The sequence below is a fragment of the Orycteropus afer genome, unplaced genomic scaffold (genome assembly GCF_000298275.1).
Source record: "Orycteropus afer afer isolate SDZICR_OR568_19922 unplaced genomic scaffold, OryAfe1.0 scaffold00058, whole genome shotgun sequence".
NCBI lineage: Eukaryota > Metazoa > Chordata > Mammalia > Tubulidentata > Orycteropodidae > Orycteropus > Orycteropus afer.
The window spans coordinates 10,864,338-10,879,965 of NW_006921645.1; the positions used below are offsets into that span (position 1 = coordinate 10,864,338).

At 38.9% G+C, this 15,628-nt stretch overlaps 1 protein-coding gene across 1 annotated transcript in view; it reads left to right on the forward strand.

The window, feature by feature from the left end:
- Positions 1 to 5,745, forward strand: part of FAM228B (family with sequence similarity 228 member B) — a 47,681-nt gene extending 41,936 nt beyond the window's left edge. Inside the window, exons 5-7 of the mRNA XM_007939296.2 lie at positions 2,533 to 2,620; positions 2,715 to 2,871; positions 5,634 to 5,745. Of these exons, the coding sequence (XP_007937487.2) occupies positions 2,533 to 2,620; positions 2,715 to 2,871; positions 5,634 to 5,745 (357 nt within the window). The remainder of the gene's footprint in view (positions 1 to 2,532; positions 2,621 to 2,714; positions 2,872 to 5,633) is intronic.
- Positions 5,746 to 15,628: the final 9,883 nt, after the last annotated feature.

Here is a 15,628-nt window from a genome sequence, read left to right on the forward strand (position 1 = left end):
TCCAAATCTCTTGGCATAACTGAGTGAGTGCCTCCAATGGGGCATCTGTTTGTTGAAATATCTCAATCGGTATGCCATCGATTCCCGGAGCCTTGTTCTTCGCCAGTTCTTTCATTGTAGCTTTGACTTCTTCCTTCATTACCATTGGTTCTAGATCATATGTTCTTGATATCATCCCACAACTCATCTGGTCTTTGATCATTATTGTTCAATGAGTCAAATCTATTCTTGAGATGGTCTGTAAATTCAGGTGGCATATAATCCAAGTCATATTTTGGCTCTCATGGATTTGTGTAATTTTCTTCAGTTTAACTTGAACTTACATATGAGGAATTAATGATCTGTTCCACAGTTAGCCCCTCGCTTTGTTCTGTTTGATGATATTGAGCTCCTACATTTCCTCTTTCCACAGATGTAGTTGATTTGATTCCTGTGTATTCCATCGTGAGGTTCACATGCATAGTTGCCATTTATGTTGTTGAGAAAATGTATTTGCAATGAGTAAGTTGTTGGTCTTCCAAATTCTATCTTGCAATCTCCAGGGTCATTTCTATCACCAAGGCCATATTTTCCAACTATTGATCCTTTTTCTTTATTTCCAATAAAGCTTTTGCATTCCAATCACCAGTAATTACCAATGCATCTTGATTGCATGTTTGATCAATTTCAGACTTCAGAAGTTGGTAAAAATCTTCAGTTTCTCAATCTTTGGCTTTAGTGGTTGATGAGTAAGTTCGAATAAAAGTCATATTAACTGGTCTTCCTTGAAGGCATATGGATATTATCCTATCATGGACAGCATTGTACTTCAGGAGAGAGCTTAAAATGTTCTTTTTGTTGCTGACTGTGATGCCATTCCACTTCAATTCGTCATTCCTAGCATAGTAGATCGTGATTGTCTGATTCAAAATAGCAAATACCAGTCCATTTCAGCTTACTCTAAAAAAACCAACTCACTGCCATCCAGTTGATTCCAACTCATAGTGACCCCCATTGGGTTTCCAAGGCTGTAAATCTTTACAGATGCAGACTGTCTCATCTTTCTTCCATGGAGCAGCTGGTGAGTTCAAACTACTGACCTTTTGGTTAGCAGTCAAATGCCTTAACTACTAAACTCCAGAGCTCCTTTTCAGCTCACTAATGCCTAGGATATTGATCTTTATGCATTCCCTTTCACGTCTTACAATTTCCAACTTTCCTAGATTCATACTTCATACATTTCATGTTCCAATTGTTAATGTATGTTTGTAGCTGTTTCTTCTCATTCCAAGTTGTGCCATATAGTAAATGAAGGTCTCAAAAGGTTACTCTTTCTGCATTACTAAGGTTGACTCTACTTTGAGGAAGCATCTCTTTTCCCAGTCATATTTTGACTGCCTTCCAACCAAAGGGGCTCTTCTGGTGCCATATCATTTTCCATTGCTATTCACAAGGTTTTCAGTGGCCAAATTTTTCAAAAGTAGTCTGCCATGTCCTTCTTCCTAGTCTTTCTTTGTCTGGAAGCCCCACTGAAACCTGTCCACCATGGTGACCCTGCTGGTATTTGAAATACCAGAGGCTTGTCTTCCAGCATCACAGCCACAGACAAGCCAGCACAGTACAGTATGACAGAATGACAGATGAGTGCTGGGATTTTTAAATACAGGAAATAAATTTTAAAAAACTTTCATTATTCCATTACCCAGAATTAACTAATAGATTACAATTTCAGTATATCCTAGACTTCTTTTTGTATGTATACATATATACACATTTTTATTATATAGGAATTAGATATTATACATTGGGTTTTATAATTTTTTTTCTCTCTCAACAGTTGATGGTTTCTTCTTTCTATATTAATAAATATGAATATTTAATGTTAATCATTTCATAATATTTTATTATTTATAGCAGCTAGCTTGCATAGAGGCTTAATGGTTAGGGGTGTTTTCCCCCTCATCTGATTTTATCTTCACTACTACCACTTGTTGAGTTTGGATATAGATAGTATAAAAGAAGAATATGCACAATTATCTGAAAAGGCTGTAAAAAGAGTGTCACTTCTAATTTTTGCTTCAGAAAATAGTTTTCTTTTTTAGGTTAAAAGTTATGTTGAAGGTAATAGGATTAATATTATTTTAAAGTGAATAAATGATTTAATATGTTCTTAGTTTTAAGTTCCAATTTAGCAAATATTGATCAATCTAACCCACATACACAAAAGCTTTTTATAGTCAATAATAACAGCAATAACAGTCATCATCATGATAATGGGCCCTGAAATAAATAAGTTGCAAAACCACTGGCTTATAATTCAAATACTTAGGGACTACAAGTGCTTGTCTGTAAATGTGGAAGAGTCTCAGAAGGACTTACTCCTCTCTTTTTGTGATGTGTTAAATAAATATAATGTTTAGTTCGCTATTAGTTTGTAGATACTATATTTTTGACATTTCTGGCATAAGAGCCGTACATGGATGCTTAGGATAGACTGAAAAAGTTTACTACTCAGACCTGCAGCCCAACCATCAAAGGGTGCTTCTCTTGTAGGTTACCATCCCACCATTCCATGACCCTTTGAAAAAGGCACAATATGACAAGGATGAAGAAAAAAGAACTCTTCTTCAGTGTGAGACTGGTATTTAATTCCTGTTAATTATCTGATTTCATGGCCCAAGAACAATTGGAATTGCATTTCAGGGTGCTAATTTAGATTACCAATCTTCCTGCAGGGAAAATATATACAATGAAAGAATTTAAAGAGGTTGAAAAGGCCAAACTGCGTTCCAGATTCCCAAGAATTTCTAACTCAAGGCAATTTATAACTCCAAATGAGTGGCTTAAACTGCCTACAAGATACATAGAAAGTGAATTTTGTAAAAGGAGCAGGTAATGGTAAATATAATAGAGATTATAGAACCTCTCAGAGTTTAAAAATTTCTTCTTGAGGTAGTGATATAAATTGTGACATAGTTATGATATTTTAAAAAATTATTTTAAAATGAGATATCTACTGTAATTTTTATCTTTGCTTCTCTGTATGTGATGTTTCTTTTTTGGGGGGGCTACTTTCAAGCTTTTCTCTTTCTCTTTGGTTTGAATTAGTTAGGCTATGATGTGTATAGCTTTCTTTCTTTTTCTTTTTCCTTCTATTCAACCTAGTAGGAGCTCTGGTGGTGTAGTGCCTAAGGCATCTGACTGCTAACCAGAAGGCTGGAGGTTCAAACCCACCAGTCACACCTCAGAAGGAAGGTTGGGCAATCTACCTCCATAGTGATACTGCCTTGGAAACCCAAAGAGAGGTCACAACTTGACAGCAGTGCCTTGCGTTTTGCTGTATTCAACCTAGTTAGGGTTCTATGAAATTCTTGGATTTGTGGCAATGTCTTTCATGATTATCGAGAAATTCTCCACCATTAACACTTCAAATATTTCAAACCCACCAGTGGCTCCATAAAAAAAAAAAAAAAACTGGTCTTGTAAAGATTAACCAAAACCAAACTCACTGCTGTTGAGTGAGATTCGACTGATAGTCACCCCTCCTTGGGTTTCTGAGGTGGTATCACTACAAAAGTAGATTGTCCAACCTTCCTTCTGAGGAGTGCCTGGTGGGTTTGAACTGCCAGCCTTCTGGTTAGCAGTCAAATGCCTTAGGTTATTACAGCCCAGGAAATTATATGGGACAGTTCAACTCTGTCCTATGGGTTGTTATGAGTTGGAATTGACTTGACAGCACACAACAACATATTTATTATATTTTTTGTTCACATATATCTTTTTATATGTACTGAAAATTCCTTGATGATAGTGGTTGGGTGACACAAAGTCAGTGTTTCATGAACTAATGAAGTAATGAGATATAGTAAGCAGCGAGAGAGGAAGTCAAAGACGACTCTGATGTTTAAATCTAAGTCACTGAGAGGGTGGAATTGACATTAGCAGAAGAGGGAACACAAGAGAAGCAAGTTCAGAAAGTCGATTGATGAGTACAATTTTGTTTATGAGTCTGATATACTGGCAATCCTTTCAGGTAAAGTATCACTACTGCCATTGAGTCAATTCTGACTTAAAGCAACCCTATAGGACAGAATAGAACTGCCCCATAGGGTTTGGTTTCGGACTGCTGACCTTTCAGTTAGCAGCTGAGCTCTTTAACCACTATACCACTAGGGCTCCTAGATCACAGGAGTTTAGGAAAGTGAGACTACAGCTCAAGGAAGAAGACGACTCAGGCCTGGAGAAGTAAATTTTAAAGTTACTCACTTTGGAAGCATAAGAATTTATTAAATAGATCAAGTTGAGGATGTGAAGGAGACAGAACAAGCAATCAGTGAAATAAGATAAACAGATTTGCCACAGATGTTAGGGGAGGAAAGAGTGACAAGAAGAATCAGGGATATGTCAAATGCTTTGAAATATAGGGAACTGAGAAGAAGCCATTGGATTTGTTGACTAAGGTTATGACCATCCACACTTTTAGTTTGCTGTGAACAAAAGGACTGGAGATAGTTGAGAAAGTCTTATTAGATAATACCCTTCTCCCCAAAACTTTTCATTATCCTTGGATATCCTTACTATTTATCTTCTTTCTCAAGAATCTAACCTGGGAGAGCCCTGCCTAAAATAAGTTTCGACAGGCTAATGAGGCACTGGATTAGTCTTTTTCAGATACATTAACACAGGAAACCCTTTTGTCTTCTCATTAATTATACCAATAATACTTTACACACTAACCTAGCTATCTAACATACCCACTTATTTTCTTTTATGCAAAACGTATTTCAAATCCACATTCTCCAGGAAAACACATTCTGATTTGATCAGGATCAAGTTGATTTTTTTTGCATCAATTCTTTGTGTGGCCATTTGCATACTGGGTGTACTGAATATGTTAGGATAATACCCATGGTTCTTTGTTTCAGACAATTTAATTCACCGTATATAAAGACTGATTTATTAAGGATTTAGATTGCTCATAACTTCATGAAGAGCTCTTAAGAAACAGGCTGAGCTTTCAGGAATGACTCCCAAAATCACAGTGTAGAATTAGCTGGCTGAGGGAAGTGTTGTTTCTTTGCTTGTGTAGAATCAGGCAGCTGCTGGCTTCAGAACCATACCAACTCTGCTATAATCTGTGTCAGGAAAATGGATATTCTACACAGGGCCATATCACTCTTACAGTCAAGTCTTATGTGGATGCAAGATTGGTAGATCTAAGGCACCTTATGGCATAGGAGGCTGGAAAATGGAGAGTTTGGATTCTCTCTGGGGAAAGCATAGTTTGGGGAAGTACCAGAATGGGGAAGGGGTGTTTAAACAAGCTTGGACAGCCACAAGGGACAAACATCTACTATGGTTGATTGTAAATCACACAAGCTCTATTTCTTTTTAGATTAATCTCCTAGTGGAAAGAGTGATTAAAACTTCGCCTAGCTGGTTTTAAGTTTCTTGGTTCTCAGTAAATAGCAAGTCAGTCTCCATCATGATTTCAGCAATTCTTAAACAGTGACTCTTACTCAAGATTGCAAAACAGTTTGAAGTAATGGTATTTTGGACAATGTACATAGCAATCAGTGTGTAATAACAATTTCTGCATAAATGTAAGCTAGTATTATTTTCCAAACATCCTCACACATGTTATCTTGTTAAAGGTTAAAAGTGAAAGTGAATGTTAACATTAGTAGTTTTGATTTGAAACCATCAGCAAGAGCACTTCATCTTCAGGAACCTCAGAAAGAAGAAAAAGCAGTTATTTACAAGTAAGCCTGTTATTTCATACCTTTCCTCTTCTTTAATTTAATATTCTCGGTTGTGTTGCCACTCCTTGGCATCAAGTTGTAAGAAGAAAAAGCAGTTATTTACAAGTAAGCCTATTATTTCATACCTTTTCTCTTCTTTAATTTAATATTCTCGGTTGTGTTGCCACTCCTTGCCATCAAGTTGTAGGAGTCAGTGCCCAGGCGTATCACAAGCTCTGTTGTGGCATGTTATCAGGTAACTCCCACCACTGTGTCTGGGTGAGGTGACAACCTTCTTCAGCCTTTTCTGGCTTAAAAGAACTAACAACTACACGTTTAGAAATAACAAATGTAGAAATAGAATAAAAACTAACAACGTGTATCAAAGTTAAAAGACACATATGAAGAAATGCTCATGATCATTAGCTATTAGAGAGATGCAAATCAAAACAACAATGAGATACCATCTTGCTCCAGCACTAGTATCAAAGTTCAACAAGACAGAAAATAACAAATGCTGGCGAGGTTGTGGAGAGATTGGGACTCTCATACACTGCTGGTGGGACTGTAAAATGGTACAACCATTGTGGAAAGCAGTATGGCGATTCCTTCAAAAGTTGGAAATACAAATACCATTTGACCCAGCCATCCCATTACTAGGTATATACCCTAAAGAAGTGAGAGCCATAACAAGAACAGATATATGCACGCCGATGTTCATCGCAGCACTATTTACAAGAGCCAAAACTTGGAAACAACCTAGATGTCCAACAACTGAGGAATGGATAACCAAACTTTGGTACATTCACACAATGGAATACTATGCAACACTAAAGAATAATGTAGAATCTGCAAAACACCGCATAACGTGGATGAACTGGGAGGACATTATGCTGAGTGAAATAAGTCAGTCACAAAAGGACAAATATTGTATTAGTCCGTTATTGTAAAAGTTAAGGAAAGGTTTATATATTGGAGGACATTTTCTTTGTTGGTTACCAGGGGTGGGAGGGGAGGGGAGGGAATGCAGTTAGATAGATAGAGATAAATATTGATTTGGGTGAAGAGAAGGGCAGTATACCAAATGTGAGTGACCAATATGGCAGCATTGAGGATGAGAAAGACATAGAGAGTTACATGGGCAGTACAGACAACAAATATGAACCCTTTTGCATATACAGTACTGAGTTGTCAGTGAAAGCAAACATGGGTATAGGGACGGATAGATAGGTGAACAAGCTAAACAATTAGGTATGTCTAAATGGAGATTGTATCCAAGATCATATATAGGGTTGGCAGACAATGGGCCTATAAGTTCATGTGAATGATCAGAATTCCCAGGTGTATAGTAGAGCTGACAAGGGGCAAGGTTATGGTCATTGCTTGGTCACAGCCAGCTACCCAGAGGGACCGAGTAGTTGATCCTGCGGGCTTGGGACCATAGTCGCAGGGGACATCAAGCTCAATTGGCATAACATACTATACAAAACATTGTTCCACCTACTACTTTGGCGAGTAGCGACTGGGACCTTAAAAGCTAGGAAGCTGCCATCTAGATGCAACAACAGGTCTCTCCTCGTCAAGAAGAAAGAAGAAAACCAAAATTAATGGAAACAATGAGTCCTAGCGACTGGTACACCATCTGATCTGCAACCTATACAACTATGAGACCAGAAGAACTAGATGGTGCCCAGCTACCACTGCCATCCACTTGGAAGGGATGTATGAGATCCTGCATAGAGAGGGAGAACAAGGTGGAACAAAACTCAAAATCATTTGGAGGCAAAAAAAAAAAAAAAAGAAGGTGGGGACCAGGTTTGCTGGTCCAATAGAGCCTGGTGAAACCACTGAGACTATGGCCCCTAGCTGCCCTTCAGGTCTGGAATTGAACCCACAACTGTGGTTTCCAGCCAAACAAAGTACAGGCATGTGAGTTAAACATTTACCTCAAGTAGACACACGCCCTGGAGCGAACAATCATGGGAGAAGGAAGGGCTGCTTATGCACAGGGAGATAGCTCAGGGTGCAGAAGAGTATGAAGGGATGGACACTGGGAGGAGGTAACTATGGGGAGGAAGTGGGAGGGGAGCTGCTGCATTGTAAATTTTGGTCAATGACATGAGACAAAGTATATGTGAACTGCTGTATGAAAAGTGAATTTACTCTGTAAATCTTCACCCAAATCCTAATTAAAAAAAAAAAAAAAAAGTTAAAAGACAGAAAATTTAAAATTGTATTGAAGCAGTAAAAATGGGAGTTTTTGACTAGTTCCTATTACAATGTTGTTCTGGTTACCTAGCACCGCTCTGACAAGAATATACCATAAATGGGATGGCTTAAACAAACAGGAGTTTATTCTTACAATTTGGAGGCTTTTAGTCCAAGTTCAAAGTGCCAAGCCCTAGGGGCTGGGTGAAAGCCCCTCAACCTTGGGGTCCAGCTCTGCCTCTTGCTCCTGGCCCACGGAGCTAGAGGTGTTTCTTCACTCAGCTGCTCGCTGCTGAGGCTGAGAAGCCCAATGTTGACAAGTAAAAAGGCACAGTCCAGATGTTACCAAATCACATGGCAGGCCATTAATTTAAGTCCATTGTTAAGTCCCAAGGTGGGCAGAGCAAAGCAGGCTGCTGAACAACGACATGACTACATGCAGGGTCCAAGCGTGCCATATACTAGAGACCATTCCCCAAGGCTTCTGCTTATATACAGGAAGCAGACCACATTCCCTAAGGCAGCTACTCAGCTGCCTGTGGTAGATCCCACCATGGAGTTGATTGCCATTCTCATCATGGGGAATAACTACCACCAGCTGTCCAGCCACTCAACCAGGCCCAGCCAAGTTGACACACAAACATAACTACCACAAATGTTGTAATGCAGAATGAAGAGATGTTATAAGGAGAGAAATAGTACATACTATTATGCATGTAACAGGGGGCATTATCTCAAGTAACTAATTAAGAAGTTAAAAATAAGTGATTTCTTCATATAGTTAGGTATCTTATTAACTATTGGATTAAAAAAGAATGAAATTCCTTATACATTGTTGGTGGGAATGTAAAATGGTGCAGCCCTTTTAGGAAACAGTTTATCAGTTTCTCAAATTGTTAAATATAGAGTAGCACATGACCCAACAATTCCACACTAGGTTTCTACCTGGGAGCAATGAAAATATGCATCCACACAAAAACTTGTACATGAATGTTCATAGCAGCATTATTCAAAAAAGCCAAAAAGTAACAAACAAACAAATCCAAATGTATATTTAGTATAATTATTAAACTGGTGACTGGATAAACAAAATGTAGTATATCCATATGGAAAAATATACAGCAATAAAAAAGGAACAAATATGGACACATGCTATAAAATGGATGAACTTCAAAATCATTATCTTCATGAAACACCACAAATTGTATGATTCTATTTACATAAAATATCCAGAAAGTAGATTAGTGATTGCTTAGAGTTAGGAGTGGGAATAAAGAGTGACTGTAAATGAGCTTGAGGTTTTTGGGATGATAGAAATGTTCTAACGTTAGATTGTGGTGATGGCTGCACAACTCTGTATATATACTAAAAGTCATTGACTTGAATGCTTAAAATGGGTGAATTTTATAGCTTGTAAATTATACTTCAATAAAGCTGTTGATAATAATAAAGAACCTAGCAAATGGGAAAAAAATGAGGTTATCCATTTTGTTTGGGTGGTTGGCCTACAATCCTCTGTTCTTTAATAAATAAATAAATGCACTACAGTAGTTTTCCTTTCCTTTTCCTGGATAGGCTCAGAATTTGATTAATAACTATAGTGTGGCAGAAGCTAGAGGGCTTTTAGAGATGCTTGACGCTGATGTAACTAATAGAGAGAACAACTGATTGCCTGGTGAGGATCTTAGTGTACTGGTAGAGATGGAGCTGATCAGGCTGGAGTTCTCAGCGTCCTTGAGGTGTAGGTTAACAATTTGGTGCTTTGTTTCTTCAATAGAGCTGAAATTGAGGGAGACATAAAAGGTACTGACACTCACTCACTTGGCAGCTGAAGACCTTCAAAAATGGAATGATTCAGAATTACTCTTGTATATGAGGTCCCAAAGGAGTGAGTTTTTTGCAATCCCTGACAAACCTATTTGAGGAAGGTTTTAGGATAATCAACTTTCAATCCTGTTTCATTTCTACAAGGGGCTGTAAAAGGAGGGTTTATTTGCTCCTTGCCACAGAACTAACAGAGGGAAAAGTTATGATAACTTGTTTTTTTCTTTTTAAATTTTTATTTTGATTTGAGTGAAAGCTTACAAAGCAAATCCATTTTCCATATAGCAGTTCATACACATTTTGTTTCATGACATTGACTGTAATTCCCCACAACGTAACACCTCTCTTCCCACTTTCTCCCCATAGTTACCTCTTTCCTATGTCCTTCCCTCCCATGCACTTTGCCCCCCTCAAGCTGTCTCCCTGTGCAAACAGTGCCCTTCTGTTCTCCCATAATTCATGATTAATAACTCCAAAGAGTGTATCTTCCTGATGTAAATGTTCACCCCATTTCCCTATCTGTTGTTTGGCTAGAAGCCACAAGAGTGAGTTCAATTCCAGACCTGAAGGGTAACTGAGGGCTTGAAGGGTAACTGAGGGCTATAGTCTCAGGGGTCTCATCAGGCTCTATCAGACCCACAAACCTGGTCTTTTTTTTTTTTTAATTTTGAGTTTTGTTCCACATTGTTTTCCCACTCTATCCAGGATCTCCTGCATTGATCACCCAAAAGGAGGAGTTGGTCTTCAAATACCTCTTCTAACAAAGTGAGACATCAAGAACATCATCCATGAAGAAAGCAAAAGGTCATTAAAAAGACAGGGAAGAAAGAAAAAGACCAAAATGAATGTCAGAAGAAACCCTGAAACTTGCCCTTGAGTGGAGAGTAGCTAAAGCAAATGGAAGAAATGACAAGATAAAAGAGCTGAACGAACAGAAGATTGCAAAGAGCAGCTTGAGAAGACAATATCAATTATGATAATGAAATGTGCAAAGACCTGTAGTTAGAAAACCAAAAGGGAAGAACACACTCGACATTTCTCAAGCTGAAAGAACTGAAAAAAAAAAATCAAGCCTCAAGTTGCAATATTGAAAGATTCTATGGGGAAAATATTGAATGATGCAGGAAACATCAAAAGATGGAAAAACTACACAGTCATTGTAACAAAAAGAATTGGTCGATGTTCATCCATTTCAGGAGGTGGCATATGGTCAAGAACCGATGGTACTAAAAGAAGAAGTCAAAGCTGGATTGAAGGAATTGGCGAAAAACAAGCCTCCAGGAATTGATGGGATACCCACTGAGACGTTTCAAGAAATGGATGCTGCACTGGAGTTAGTTACTCATCTATGCCAAGAAATCTGGAAGACAGCTACCTGGCCAACTGACTGGAAGAGATCCATATTTGTACCTATTCCAAAGAAAGGTAATTCCACAGCATGTGGAACTTATCAAACAATATCATTAATATCATATGCAAGTAAAATTTTTGGAAGATAATTAAAAAACAGTTGCAACAGCACATTGACAGTGAACTTCCAGACATGCAAGCTGGATTCAGAAGAGGATATGGAATAAGGGATATCACCGCTGATGTCAGATGAATCTTGACTGAAAGCAAAGAATACCAGAAAGATGTTTACTTGTATTTTATTGACTATGCAAAGGCGTTCAACTATGTGGATCATAACAAATTATGGATAACATTGAGAAAAATGGGAACTCCATAATACTTAACTGAACCCATGAAGGCCTTGTACATAGATCAGGAGGTTGTTGTTCAAACAGAACAAGAGGATACTGCATGGTATAAAATCAGGAAGGGAGTGATCAGAGTTGTATCCTTTCACCATACTTATTCAATCTTTATGCTGAGCAAATAATCCGAGAAGCAGGACTATGTGAAGAAAAACATGGCATCAGGATTGGAGGAAGACTCATGAACAACCTGCAATGTGCAGATGATACAACCTTGCTTGCTGAAAGTGAAGATGACTTGAAGCACTTATTGATGAAAATTAAAGACTAATAAAAATTAAAGTCTGCAGTATGGATTACATCTCAACATAAAGAAAATGAAAATCCTCACAACTGGACCAATAAGCAGTATCACGATAAATGGAGAAAAGATTGAAGTTGTCAAAGATTTCATATTGCTTGGATCCACAATCAACACCAATGTAAGCAGCAGTCAAAAAATCAGACGATGTATTGCAGTGGACAAATCTGGTGCAAAAGCCCTCTTTCAAGGGGCTAAAGGGAAAGTCTCTTTGAAAACTAAGGTTTGCCTCACACAAGCCATGGTATTTTTAATCGCTTCACGTTCATGTGAAAGCTGGACAGTGAACAAGGAAGACAGAAGAAGAGTTGATGCTTTTGAGTTGTGGTGTTGGTGAAGAATACTGAAAGTATCATGGACTGACTGCCAGAAGAACTAACAAATCTGTTCTGGAAAAATTGCCGCCAGAATGCTCCTTGGAAGTGAGAATGGGCAGACTTTGTCTCACTACTTTTGTCATGTCAGAAGGGACCATTTCCTGGATCACGATATCATGCTTGATAAAGTGAAGGGTCATTGGAAAATGGGAAGGCCCTCAACAAGATGGACTGACACAGTGACTGCAACAGTGGGCTCTGGTAGTCCCCACTTTGGGTAGCTTTGTTGGCTGATGCAAGACCGGGCAGTGTTTTGTTCTGTTGTACATAGGGTTACTGTGAGTCGGAGCTGACTTGGCACCTAACAACAACAACAGCAAAGTGAGCCAAGATATAAAAGAGAATATTGCATCGTTGGAGTTTAGACTTAAGGCTTAAGTTTGTGAACTCCCTCTGGAAGGAGGAGGAGGATTTGATTCTCTTCTGTGAATTGGGGGAGCATCTCAGTTATGGCAGCAGGGGTGGCAAAGACATGTTTATCTTTGACAGAGTGAGACCTTCTCATGGAAGGCATAATGGACAACTCTGTGAGGGGTCATTACTAGGAGGGACTCAGCTGTTTGATTAAGCAGGAAAGAAATTTAAGGTGAAAACATTACTTGAGCAAGGTAATGATATTTACTTGGGTTTTCTTTTCATAAAAATGTATAAATTCATAAAGAATTCAACAACTTAAAATTTATAGAAAATCACTAAATGTTAAAATTGAGTTAATAAATATTTAAGGTAACTTTTTCCTTTCTGGTTCTTCTCTAAAGTAACAAAAAGGCATCCTTTCTGGAAAAGAAACCTCTATGTTATCAGGAGGCAAAGAATGCAAGACCCAAAGAGGGTGACTGTGAAAGGCTTTTTTCTTCCTTGAACCTCAGCCAGGATGTAGACAGGGATGAGGACCAGAAAGTGGTGAGTAAAAATTGTGTTGGTCCCATTTTATATTACACAGGACAGAAATTGCTGTTACCAAAATCTGAGCAACTGGGAAATTTCTCTGTATGACAGGCTTCTGAGAAGAGAGGAGGCAGTAGGAGGGAAAAGAGAGAGAGAAAGATGAAGAGAGAGAGAGAGGGATGGGGAGATATAGAGAGCGACCAAGAGGCAGGTTTCCATTGTTCAGAGGGAAGGGAAAGAGTTGCCCCTCAGCTAGTTGGAGCTACACAAATGGAGGTGCCTTTGGTGGATGGACTATACCATTTAAGATTTCACTAGCTGACTCTCTCCTGATGTTTTGCCCTTCTTCTGTGATGTAGGGAACCATTCCACTTACAGCAGTGGGGGTGGTCTTTGTCACTTATCACATTCAACTGAGGCCCAACATTTTGTTCCCCTTAATTCAGTCATGAGCAATCAAAATTTTTCCAGAGGACTATATACTGAAGTAGTAAAATTTAAGAAGTATAATAAAAGCCACAAAATAAAAAATGTAAAATGTATAGAAATAAGATATTTCCAGAGTGCAGATTTCTGATCCTAAGGTAACTACAGTGAAACTTGATGGCCATTTGACTGGTCCAGCCTACTGTAGACAGGTCTAGGTATTGTTTCTCCCTTTCAGTTATATTTCCACGTTCTGTGTCCAAACACTCTGGAGTTTAGCCTCTTTTAGGAGTAGAATTAGAGGAGAAATCACAACCATCCCTCCACCTTCCTTACCTCTCAGCCAGAAATCAATACACGCATGGCATGTTTTCCAAGTATATCTTTGCATCTTTGTTCTTTTCTGACTGTCCATTCATTTTCTCACTGTCCATTCATTTTCTCACTCCTATCCCTACAGGATGAGGGAGCTATTTTTTTTACTCACTAACAAAAAGTTTATTGAAACTTTATTTTGTGTTTTAACTTCTTTTAATATCATGTTTTAGGGTCATCCTGTGTGCTTTCTTTCTCTCACAAACTTTTAACAAGTGCCTACTGGCAGCCAGCAGTATTGAGGGGCTACAGACAAAATAAATGAATCCCTGATCTCATGGAACTCACATTTTGATGGGAGAAACAGACAGTGTATAAACAAATAAATACGAAACATCATGTTCATTAATAAGTGGAGTGAAGAAAATAAAACAGATAAACAGATAAGGGATAGCTAAAGGGGAACGATTTAAAATAGAGAAGTCAGGAAAGGCTTTTTTGAAGAGATATCATCTGAATGAAATGAGGAGTGAGACATGAAGAGATCTGCAGGGGAATGTTCCAGGCAAACGGATTACCACAACCAAAAGCCTTAGGCAGGAGATAAGGTTGGAAAGGAGACAGGGGTTAGAGGCCATAATAAGGATTTATAATAAAATCCAAAGTATGAGGGAATGCCATTCAAGCATTTTGAGCAGAGTGAAAATATGATCTCACTAACATTTAAAAAAGAAGCATATGGCTGCTGCATGGAGTATGGGAGCAGGGAGACCAGTTAGGAGGTTAGTGCTGTAGGCCAGGTAAGATCATAATGGCTTAAACCTGAGTGGTGGTGGTGAGTAGCTGAGAAGTGAACAAGCTGACAGAGTTTGTTATGTATTAGACATGTAAAGTGAGTGAAAGCAAGAAATCAAAGACGGGTCTTCGATTTTTATTTTTTTTCATTGTGATTTGGGTGAAAATTTACAGAGCAAATTCACTTTCCGTACAGCAGTTCACACACACTTTGTCTCATGACATTGACCGCAATTTACCGCAATGCAACAGCTCCCCTCCCACTTCCTCCCTATAGTTACCTCTTCCCAGTGTCCATCCCTCCATGCACTCCTGCCCCCTGAGCTGTCTCCCTGTGTATAAGCAGCCCTTCTTTCTACCATGATTGTTCTCTCCAAGGAGTGTACCTACCTCCGGGAAATGTTTAACTCATATACCTGTCTATTGTTGGCTGGAAGCCATAGGTGTGGTTTCAATTCCAGCCCTGAAGGGCAGCTAGGGGCCATAGTCTCAGTGGTTCTACCAGGCTCTATTGCACCAGCAAACCTGGTCTCCACCCCTTTTTTTTTGTCCAAATGATTTTGAGTTTTGTTCCACATTGTTCTCCCTCTCAATCCAGGATCTCCTACATAGATCCCCTTCCAAGGGGTTGACATCGGTAGCCGGGCACCATCTAGTTCTTCTGGTCTCATAGTCATATAGGCTGACAATCGGATGGTGTACCAGTCACTAGGACTAATTGTTTCCATGATTTTTTTGGTTTTCTTCATTCTTCTTTGCTCTGGATGAGGAGAGACCCATGAGTGCATCTAGATGGCAGCTTGCAAGCTTTTAAGACCCCAGTCGCTACTTGCCAAAGTAGGAGGTGGAACAATGTTTTGTGTATTATGTTATGCCAGTTGAGCTTGATGTCCTCTGCGACTATGGTCCCAAGCCCACAAGTTCAACTACTAGGTCCCTCTTGGTAGCTGGCTGTGACCAAGCAGTGACTACAACCTTGCCCCTTGTCAGCTCTACTATACACCTGGGAATTCAGAT